Source organism: Vitis vinifera, chromosome 4 (genome assembly GCF_030704535.1).
Source record: "Vitis vinifera cultivar Pinot Noir 40024 chromosome 4, ASM3070453v1".
Taxonomy (NCBI): domain Eukaryota; kingdom Viridiplantae; phylum Streptophyta; class Magnoliopsida; order Vitales; family Vitaceae; genus Vitis; species Vitis vinifera.
Window position 1 is genome coordinate 5,979,833 of NC_081808.1, and position 11,909 is coordinate 5,991,741.

The window sequence follows — 11,909 nt, forward strand, 5'->3', positions numbered from 1 at the left end:
GATAAATACACTGCCCCAAGGAGTTATGATGATAGAAAACCGAATGGTCTGTTGTACTACGAAGCATGTCAAACTCTTGAACAACAGAACTAAAACGGTCAAACCATGCTCGAGGAAATTGTTTCAAGCCATATAGAGAACGGCGTAACCTGCACACTAAACCAAACTCCCCCTGAGCAACAAAACCAGGAGGTTGCTCCATATAAACTTCCTCAGCAAGATCACCATGAAGGAAGGCATTTTTAATATCCAATTAATAAAGAGGCCAAGAACACATAGCAGCCATGGAGAGAAGCAAGCGGACAGAAGCAATCTTGGCAACAGGGGAGAATGTGTCACCATAATCAGAACCATAAACCTGAGTATAGCCTTTAGCAACTAAGCGGGCCTTAAGGCGATCAACCTGACCATCAGGACCAACCTTAACTGCATAGACCCAACGACAGCCAACTGTAGATTTACCAGAAGGTAAAACAACAAGATCCCAAGTGCCATTAAAGTGCAGAGCATCCATTTCATCCACCATTGCCTGTCGCCAGCCTAGATGGGAAAGAGCTTCATGGGTGCTCTTTGGAAGAGAAACAGAGGATATAGCAGAAACAAAAGCAGAATAGGGTGAAGATAATCGATGATAATTCAAAAAATTGTAAATAGGATGAGGATTACGAGTAGAGCGAGTACCTTTCCGAATAGCAATGGGTAAATCATCAGGAGAAGGCAGAGCCGGGGAAGGAGAAGCCGAAGGGATAGGAAGTGAGTCAGCAGGTGCCTCAGCAAAAGGGAGAGGAGCAGCGACACGAGGGTGACGATGATAAACCTGAAGTGGTCGAGAAGGCACAACATCAGATGGGGAGACAATGGGAAGAGGCAAGACTTCAGAAACAGGAAGAGACTCAGAAGTGGTGGAAAAGAATGGTGAGTCCTCAAAGAAAGTGACATCAGCGGAGATAAAGTATCGATGAGTCTCAAGGGAATAATAGCGATAACCCTTTTGAAGTCTGGAATATCCCAAGAAGAGACACTTCATGGCTTTGGCGGAAAGCTTGTCCTGTCCAGGAGTGAGAATATGAACAAAACAAGTACAACCAAAGACACGAGGAGGAAGGAAATAAAGTGGTTGGTCAGGGAAGAGGAGGAAATGAGGAATCTAATCATGTAAAACAGAGGAGGGCATACGATTAATTAAATAACAAGCGGTAAGAACAGCGTCCCCCCAAAAATGAAAAGGAACATTACTATGGAGGAGGATAGTCAAGCTGTCTCAACAAGATGTCGATTCTTGCGTTCAGCTACCCCATTTTGTTGAGGAGTATGAGCACAAGAAGACTGATGAAGAATCCCATTATGAGACATAAATGAAGTAAATGGAGCTGAAAAATATTCCCTGGCATTATCATTGCGTAACACACGAATAGAAATATTGAACTGGTCTGGATTTCAGTATAAAATTTCTGGAAAATAGAGAATAACTCAGCTCGATTTTTCATTAAAAATAACCAAGTACATCGAGAATAGTCATCAATGAAAGTGACAAAACACTGAAATCCTAAAGTAGACGCAGTCCGACAAGGACCCCAAACATCAGTGTGGACAAGCTCAAAAGGAGACTTTGCCCGATTATTCAAACGTTTTGGGAACGAGACACGAGTATGTTTCCCAAGCTAACATGACTCACACGAAAGCGATGACAAAGTGGAAAAACGAGGGACCATCTTCTGGAACTTGGAGAGATTAGGGTGGCTCAAACGACTGTGAATGAGGAGAGGAGCATCAGTGGAAATGCAAACTGTAGGAGATGAATCCGAGGTGAGGTGATAGAGGCCTTGAGACTCACGTCCTATGCCAATCGTCTTCCCCGTACTCCGGTCCTGCAAGGTCACAAATTTATCAGAAAATGTAATAGAGCAATTAAAAGCACGAGTGATTTTGTTGATGGAAATAAGATTAAAAGGACATTCAGGAGTATAAAGGACAGAAGTGAGAGGTAGAGAAGGCAGAGGAAGGGTCAAACCAATACCTTTAGCTACAGTTTGAGAACCATTAGCTAAGGTAACAGTAGGTAAATCAGAGGTAGTAGTAATAGAGGAGAAAAGATCCTTATTACCAGATAGGTGATCAGAAGCTTCAGAATCTAGAATCCAGGGTCCAAGAGAAGATGTGTGGGTAAGGCAGGCAGAAGCATTACCAGGCTGGGCAACAGAGGCAACAGAAGCCTGAGATGCGGAGGAGCTCGAAGGCTGAGGCAGTTGAGAATCAAAGGACTCGGCCACATGGGCAGTGCGAGGAGGCCGTCCATGTAACTGATAGCAACGATCGCGAGTGTGGCCAAGTTTATTGCAATAGGTGCAATGAGGACGTTGGCCTCTACCTCAGTTACCACTGCGTCCTCCTTGAGAGGTAGTGTGAGAAACTAACACAAAAGAATCTGAAATGTTATCAGATGGCAAAGTCTGAGTGGACGAGATACGAAGGAGGCGAGCAAACACATCATCCAAGGACGGAACTGATGAACTACCAAGAATTTGATCGCAGACAGGCTCAAGATTCGGACGAAGGCCAATAAGAGTAAGGACCATGAAGAACTTATCAAGTTGTGTTTATTGAACCCCAACATCAGGAGTAAGAGGCATCACAGTCAAGAACTCCTCCTTAAGAGAGGCAATCTGGCCAATATAAGTAGATAGATTCAAGTCCTATTGGCTGATATGGATAATAGCAGAAGCCACCTTATAAAGACGTTGGATATCATTCGTGTATAACCCTTTGGCCTGAGTCCAAAATTTAAAACAAGTTTTGTAGGCCCAAAGATGAAGAAGGATCTTGGGATCAACGGATTGCCATAATACACTACATAACTAGGCACCTATCTTTTTCCACTGTACGTGCTCAACCTCAGGGATATCTGTCTCCTATGTAACCAAGTGATCCTCATATCCTTGTCCCATAAACCAAAGTTCAACAGAGGCAAACCAAGAAAGATAATTTTCACTGCCAACCAATTTCTCGGAAGTAATCATAGGAGATCCAGATATGACAGAGGAAAATATGGAAGTTTTAGTAGCCATATCCATTTATCTGGAGAATGAAGTATATTTGGATCGAAGAGAGCCCTAATACGACTTCAAATGCGGCTGAAGAAGGAAAAACCGAAGAATCGCCCGTGTGAGAGACCAAATGGAAAAGAAAAAACAACCGTGACACCACCGGAAAGGTAGAAGAACACTTCCCAAGGCATGTGCAGGAATTGGGGTTGAGAAAAAATAGCCGAAGGACGCCGGAAAAACTGTTCGGAGGGTCGACGGAGGCAAAAGAACCCCAAAAGAGGCACGTGCAGGGCTTGGATGGCAGAAACAGGTATGAAGGGTGGCTAGTCGACGTCAGGCGAGGCTGGAAGAGGAAGCGCATCGCCAGAAAGTGGCTCACGCGCCCTCATGCGCCGGCGCGTAAGATGCAGTCGCCGGCCGGAAAAACGCGCGTGGACGGCGCATGGGTGGTTTTCTGGCTCTGGTGCTTTGGGAAAAATTGGAGATCTCCAGGCGCTCCTTGCGGTGTGGGAAAAAGATGTCGCCGGAAAAGTTCGCCAAAAAAGTCGCCCGCGGTGAATGTTTTCCGATGACGATTCGACCAACTAGAAAGCGTTTTTTGATGACGATTCGACCGACCGGAAAGCTTTAGGGTCTGGGGAAGGTGACCGGAATGAAACACGGTCACAGGAAGGTTTCCCGGAATTGATGACACGGGGAAACTAGAAAGAATTAGGTTTTCTCCCTCGGCTCTGATACCATGTTAAGAGAGAGAGAGAAGAAAACCTTGATTCTCATTCATTGTGTCTACTTACAATTAAGAAAATATATATATACAAGGCTAGGAGTCCTAACTACCATACATGTGACCTATATTAAAAAAGGAAAGATTGTACACTATAAATTCATTATATTCAACAATTTCATTCAGCCTTTAGGATTTTTCAAAGCTTATAATAAATAAGGTTAATTGCTGTAAAATGGGATTGATGATGAATAATATTAATTTTTTCTTTGTGGCGTTTCCAATCAAAAAAAAATATATATATATATATATTAATTTTTTTGCATACCTTGCAATTTTCAACTGTGAGATTCCATTATTTTTCTTATATGTAAGACTCCTAGAAGGTCTTAGTAAGGTTTTATATTTACTTTCTTTATCTTTTTTTTTCCTATCTTTTATTTTACTCTTTTCCCCTCCACTATAATTTTATTCTTGTTACCACCTTTAAATCTTTTTTTTATAGGCAAATAAAGTAAGAATATATATTAAAAAATGTCAAAAGAAATAGTGCACTAAAGTATTGGGTGCCAAAAAGCAAAGCCAAAAAAAGGAGAATGCAAAAAACTATTCATTCCCTCAACAAGAACCCAACCAATCTACAAAATCAATTTAAGGCATAGAGTTTTCATCTATGTATAACTTGATCCATAATAGCTTCTTTGACTCCACGGAGAGCACCGAACAAAGGATGAACTTTCTTGCCTTGTTACTGTGGTACTCCATCCTATAAATGCTCCAACCTTCCATCCATGCCTTACAAAAAGGCTTCCCCACTTCATCCTAACAGTACAACTCCACTCCTTTCAAATGATGAAGTAAGCTTAGCTCTTTAAATCTTATCGTCTCTTTCCAAAACCCTTCCTATCAGCTTGCCTTAGACCTCTTCTACTCAAAAGAATCCACTCCAAACTAACACGTCCTTCCCCTCAACATAATCACATCATTCCTCTCTCTCTCTCTCTCTCTCAAAATGTTGCCTCTCTCTCACACACTCTTAGAATGTGATAGATATATGAAGTGACAAAACCGACTATATATAAACACAAACACCATAATTTTTTTGATAGATAAATCAAAAGATATATTAAGAAGAGGCGCCAAAAGAGCGACTCAAGGTATACAATACCTATGCAACTACCACCAAAATGGCATAAAGAGGATAATGAACAACCAAACAAAAGGCGTTAAAACAACCTCAACAAGAGCCCAACCTATCAACAAAACTAACTAAAGTCAAAGGATAATCATCTATAAACAACTTTATCTGTGACCAAAGAGAGTAAACAAAATAACTTTTTAGTCTTTGGATCGAAAGTATGTCATCATTGAAGGCTATTATATTCCTTGCCTTCCACACCATCCAAAAGATGTGTAAGGGAGTTGTCCTCCAAACCTTCTTACTCTTTTTGCCCACAAAAGAATCATGCCAACCCAGTAGAGTCTATCTAACCGACGAAGGAAGCACCCAAGAACCCTTGTTTTAACACTGTGAGTAAGGAGGAGATCTATGGTCTCTTCATTCTCATGGCACATAAAACATCTATTTGCTAGGTTCCACTCTCTTTTTTGAACTACATCCAAGGTTAAAGTTTTACCCTAAGTTGTCTCCCAGGCAAAAAAGCTAACCTTAGGCTACACCCATGAGTTCCAAATGCTTCTTAAAGGGAAAAAAAACAGAATTGCCCAGCTCTATGGTGTTGTAGAGAGATTTAACAAAAAACTGGCCACTATTTTTCAGTCCAAAGCACCATGTCTTCCACATCCCCACACACTCTCTTCTCATGCAACCACACCAAAAAGCTCCCCACAACATCCACCTCCCAATCATTTAAGGGGTCTAGAGAAGCAAGGATTCCATTCCCCCTCTCCCCCCTTCTGCTGAGAAGTCCCAAATATCCTCCACCCACACATCCTTTGAGTCAGCTAAAGCAAACAAAGACGACAAGGACAAGCACAAAGGAGAATCACCACACCACTTATCCTTCCAAAAGCTCAAACTCCGCCCATTACCCACTAAAATAAAGATCCTACTTGACACCTCAACAAGAAGCAATGAGATATTTGCTCAAGCGCGCACAAAGTTCAGGTTTTTATTTTATTTGTACATGCTTATAATGTTTTCTTTCTTATTTTGTTTTTCTTTTCTTTTTTAAAAGATAAAACAAAACATGTGGCCAGTCCAAACCAAATAGCTAGAGTAATTGTTACAAGATAAAACAAAAATTAAAAGAAGCTCAGGTTGGCACCCCTGCTTGTTTGTGCCACATGTGCAGGGAACCTATGTGCATGTGTTCTGCCTTGGACTGCACCTACTTGAACAACAGAATGTAGGAGAAACCTCAGGTTTAACTGTCTGACAATATGCAGGCTATGGAACTCAAAAGAAGAGAATGCAACTCCTTAAAAACAAGCAAAATGCTGACAGAGATGGTAATGAAACAATTGATCCAACATTAGTTTATGTGCACGCTTATACCATGTTTGCACCATGCTTTTGGTAATGAAGTATTTATATGGAAGAAAAACATCAACACTTAATGCATATCTTACCCCAAATTTCTGGAAGTATTGTTTACGCCACTGAGCAATGGTCTCCCCACTGTCCATACGAACAGCATCACCAGGATTGACATCACGTAATTCAGAATGCTGCAAAATAACTGCAGTTAGAAGACCTTCAAAGCAAAGTCAAATATCCAATGGTATGCTAGTGCGTTTCAAGAGTGATACAGACTCAAATCTAGGTGGTGACAGAAATTGGAATCAAATACAAAATAAATAAACAAAAAACACCAAAGGTTACCTCACAAAACTTGGAGACAGACATGTGCCAGCAGTGGCACAAGCAAACAACACCAAGAAGTCCCGTGTTGCTGAGTAGTAGATCCCCACCTTTTTAAATTAGTAAAAAAGTAAACTGATCAGAATGAAACATGCAAGATAAGTTTCATTGAACTAACAATAGGGATAGATGTATTCATGCACTCACTTGTACCAAAGCAAAATACTCGAGGGCACCCACTTGTGAAAGTAGCTTGGTGATCACAAAGAGAAGAGCTTGCTTCTGATGGTCGCTTTTGTGAAGCATGAATATTAGTGCCATGGAGCTTCCCAAAATTAGCAGAGCCTGTGTTAACAGGCCATCCCCCCTTCAGAGAAGAAAATTCCCTTACTTTCTCATTGCGAGGAACCATGTGATGGATAGTCGCCTTGGCCAGATCCGAACTTTGGAGATTTAAGTTTGCAGCCTGAAGGGCATCATGCAAAACAGAAGTGCTACTACAATTGGTACTTACAGCTGTTGTGGAAGAAACAATTGGACAGAAATCCATGCCACTTCTTGGCTTTTGATAGCCAAGATTTTCTGATAATGATCCAGTTGGTGCATGTGGAACTCCACTTCCAGCAGTACTGACCGTGACACTGCTACTATAAACAGGAAGTTTGTTGGAGGTACAGATTGGCTTTGGATTCAGCAATTGCTGGAGATCACATTGCAACAAAGATGGCGGTCCAGATAGGAGAGCCAAAAATGAATTTCCAAGCTCAGCATGGCCTGATCTGTAAGACCCTAAGTTCAATGTGTTGGAAAAAAGGGGTTCCTGTATCATTCCAAGGGCTGCTGATCTTTGTTCATGGGCAATAGTTGGAAAATAACGACCTGCATTTATCTCCATCTATATGGAGTAAAAAAGAATTTAAATCCAAAAGAACCAACTAGTGAACAGAAACAATATATTTGCACAGCCAACATCATAGAGAAACCAAATGCCGAAATGATAGAAAGAAAATATTCATATATGAAGGAACATAATATTGTTCAAGCAGTACCAAAGTCAATTTTCAATAAATACACTTTTATTGCTGTCACGAAAGAGTAACAGGATCTGATCAGGTTCAGATGAAGTATCCAAATACAGTAATAACATGTTACCTTACAACCTCGCAAGATGCAAATTCCATTTTAACAAAAAGGAACCATTTAGTGATCTAAGTATTTTACCATTTTTGAACATCAGAATGGTGCCCTAGGCAATAGGCAAGATGACATGCGCCAATAGGCAAGGAAGCTGCGATAGCAAGACTCGAGAACATACTACTGCAAAGATCATTCCTCTCATTAGATTAATGGCTCTAGTGGACATGAAACTGTAAAAATGCAGAATTCAGAACAACTATTGATTCTTAGAGAATTAATTGATACATTTTCAGGTTTTAGACTTGGATTGTAGTTTCCAGAAGTATAGCTTTAATGGACTCCTGTCAGTAAAGACTTCTCCTTAATAGCCTTTAGCACCAGCTGATTCACAGATATGATGCTCATTTTTTTTATCAGAAATGAACAATTGTATTAAAAGAGATAAACATGAGAAGGATGAGAAGTCCTCCCCATGATGTACAAACCTGACCAAAGATATGATGATGCTTATTCAAGTGGCTGGAAATCAAATCCAATCTAGTTAAAAAAAAAATACATATTGAACTGCTGGGCAATCCCAGCTTCCCTGTTCTCCATTGCTTTATGAGACTTGATATTAGTCCTGAAAACAAAAGCTTAGGGCCTACTTTTGTCCAGTGAGGCTCCATTAGAAACCCAATTCAAATAGTTCCAGTATTATACCGCCTTGCTAAAAATCAAAACGCAGCTGTTCAAAAATCTTGGTTTTTTCCCAGATGATCTTGCTTGGGAGTTCAACATTGCACTACGAAATAAATCTAAATGGATTTCATATCCTGATCTTTCAAAGGCATTTTTTTGCTTTCCTTATCCAATTGAAGTATTTAGGTCTCAAAACCCAACATGTTTCTTATAAAACCTGACAACTTATTCTCTTGAATATCATTCTTCTGAACTGTGGCAGTTTATATGATGTTTTTATCCTCACTTAAGCATCCAATCAATTCCTCAATTGTCAAATTGGAACTCATGTACGTACTTCTTTGACATGGGTGGTATTGGTTGTATCCCTTTAACAGATAACTCTACTTTCATAAGTTCCTTGTTTCTATTTGAAAGACAAGTACTAGTAGCCTTTCCCCTTATGGCTCAGTAGATTCAATGGAATAGAAGGTCTTTTCATATGATTTTTTTTTTCTGAATCAAGGATCCAATGTCTTGAGCCCTTAAGGGAATTCCCAGGTAGCCATTGGCTAATAGCCAACCTAATACTAAGATCAGAGAAAATAAACAAAGCAGAAGCCTGAGTAGAGGAAGATACAAAGAATTCCCAGTTAATATATGTGTAATGGCTAACATGTAACAATTGGCTGATTCTCAAACATTTGAAAAGCAGTTGCTTCTTTTCAAGCTCACCACAATGCAACGACTACTAATTGATGAACTCCTCCTGAAGATCTTCTACAACTTAAATTTGTATAGTTTATCTTAGAAAATCGAGCAAAGTTGGGCATTGGTGTGATTTTGATAGATCACAATGGCACAACAATTTTCACATATTCACGTCTTTTTGGTGATTGCAAACATATGATGCTAACATGGAAGTCCTCCCTTCAGCTCGAGGAAATCCACAATATTCAAATTCATCAAACAGATAAACAAGGCAGCCAGTGAATGGCTTGCTGGTTTTAAGCCTTCAAAATTGAATTTAAATATTTTTGGAGAAACACCTTCTAACTTTCATTGAATTCAAACATCAGGAATACAAGCAAAAAAAACCTCACTAGAGTTGTTCCTTACTCCTACAAGAGTTTCCTAGAAAGGCAAGTTTGATCTTTCTGGCTCAACATTGGCCACCCGACCCAAATTTTCTGCCGCAAAGCCAGGTTTGAGTATCAAAATTACCAAAATTTCTCTCAAATATGTGTATAAATTCATTTTGTACATGATATCCAATACATCTTGGCTTCTTTTCATGGAAAGAAAGTGATTTTTATCGCTAATTTTTCCCACTAGAGCTCCGAATGTGAGTTTCTTCTTCACTTGCTACTGGTACAGTTTTTATTACAGCCAACTAACATGAAAAACACTTGTATTCTCACACATAACATAGTGTTTTTCTAACCCAATAGCATGACTAATCTTTTTTAATTCAATTTGACATGATTAAAAAACTGGCAAAATTTAATAGGAATCACATTGAAAATTTATTAATAATTTACTTACACAGTAGGTCCAACTTAAGCACAGAAATTTCAATCTATTCATTTATCAACGCCACCATCCAGCCCATCTGACAATAGGGACACTTTACCACCATATTTTCAGTACAAACTTCGAAATTAAAGACATTGGATAATTTGAACAGCACTGTGATTTCTAGTGACAGTCTACTGTATCATTGATTCCATTTAAAAAATCTGCTTCAAAAGATACAATAAGAGAAAGAAGCAGCTGTATCGAAGAAAAATGCGCTGCATAGCACATGGGTAAAATGTTAATCCTCCTGATACCAAAAAACAAAAAGAAAAAAAAAATCCTTTTTTCAGCCTTTCAAAACAAACACAATCTTCATAGATATTGCCACTTTGTACCAAAAGCACACATATGTCAAAAACAGTAATGCTTTAGCCGTCACACATTATACATACTACGGTTGTACCACGATACAGTAATAAACCGTCACAAGCCAAACAGAGGAACAAAAATCCCATCCTTAACATACCATCCGTTCACAATCTCCTCAATATGATCATTCGAAATACACATTTCACCAAAAACAGCAATGCATGAACTATCAAACCCTCATCACTTCACCAAAACACCAACACATTCATAAAATCTATTAAACACCACATCACATACAGCAATCATCAATGCCTCAAAGCAGAAATAATACTTATACACAGCATACATATTACCTGATTCCGAGACTCCTGAGGTGGATGCTGAGACGACGAAGGCATCGATGGAGGCGTCGCAGACTGCCATGAAGAACTACATTTGACCTGCCAAGCGTTGTCCATATTCAAAAAGGCCGAAACCCTAACCTTTCTCAATCAAAACCATGGAAGAGCTCGAATAAATGGAAAAACTCCTTAGCAATCCCAGCAAAACAAACAATCGACGCTTCGGAAAATTCCGTGGCAGAAAACTCAGAATCGCAAAATATTCGTCAAGAAAACAGATATTTACCGGCGAGATTTTCTCGGCCGTTGGTTCTCAGGGAGAAAATATAGAGAGTGAAAGCGAGAGACACAGTAGAGAAAGAAAGAGCTGCAGAGAGAAAGAGACTGATGAAAGAGCATCAGATGTAGTACTTCGAGGTAGGGCTGACCGGTCCCTGACACTTTGACGCGTGTTGCAGATGAGAAAGATCACAGCCGTTGGTTTTCTGACCCTGCCTTTACCCTTGGATCTCGCCACGTAAGCAATCAGAGCCCCATTTGCCATTTGCTGCGCTTTTCTGCCTATGTGGCAAAGTTTGAGTGGCTGATTAGGAGAATTGTAGAGCGTGTAACCGGGGAGGGGCTCGACTTGGGGATTAGATAGGGCGATGAGAATTCTGGGCCGTTGATCTCTTTCCTTTTTGGTGAGAAGTTTTGGGCCGTGGATTGTGATGACAGCTCGTCTGCTGAGAAAAGTGAATTAGGTCAGACTGTAGGGTGACAAGACGTTTTGGTCACGTGAAGTCAGAGTGGGGCCCTCGGGTATGATATCCAAAACACTGAAACGTGGATCGATTTAATTGGATGGAGTAAATAGTCGGTCCCACCAAAGTCTTTTGTTTGGTTGATGGGGAAATTCCCCTGCTAGGAATAAAAATTTCCCCCATAAAAAGGGAGGAAAACCTTGTCCCGGATACAGTGACTTTTTGGAGTTTTGGGTCAAAATGGACTATTTTTAAAAAAAATTGGAAAATCTAATCACTTTTTAAAACTTATATTCAAATTGGTCTCTTTATTGTCTCGTCATGTTATTAAAAAATATTTTTTTTCTTCATTTTAATTGAAACCGCAATTGGTAAATGAGACTTTATTTTTTAACTAAAGTCGCAATTAGTAATCGAGGCTTCATTTTTTAACTAAAGTCTCACTTGGCAACTGTGGTTTTATTTTTGAACTAAAATCGTAATTATTAATTAAGGTTTTAGTTAATTTTTTTAAAAATTAAAAATTATTAAATTACAATTTATGATTGA

The 11,909-nt window shown here is 39.6% G+C and overlaps 1 protein-coding gene across 6 annotated transcripts in view; it reads right to left on the reverse strand.

Moving 5' to 3' along the window:
- The window catches only part of LOC100255892 (uncharacterized), a 55,820-nt gene extending 44,810 nt beyond the window's left edge, over positions 1-11,010 (reverse strand). For 4 of the 6 annotated variants that reach the window (XM_010650414.3, XM_059736264.1, XM_059736263.1 and 1 more), the window contains exons 1-4: positions 10,630-11,010; positions 6,800-7,487; positions 6,614-6,702; positions 6,361-6,459 (exon numbers count right to left, since the gene is read on the reverse strand). In XM_010650414.3, the coding sequence (XP_010648716.1) occupies positions 6,361-6,459; positions 6,614-6,702; positions 6,800-7,487; positions 10,630-10,734 (981 nt within the window). In that variant the 5' untranslated portion in view covers positions 10,735-11,010. Of the gene's footprint in view, positions 1-6,360; positions 6,460-6,613; positions 6,703-6,799; positions 7,488-7,813; positions 7,910-10,629 lie in introns of those variants that run through there. The other 2 variants (XM_010650415.3, XM_059736265.1) reach the window with 2 other exon arrangements.
- Between the last annotated feature and the right edge of the window lie 899 nt (positions 11,011-11,909).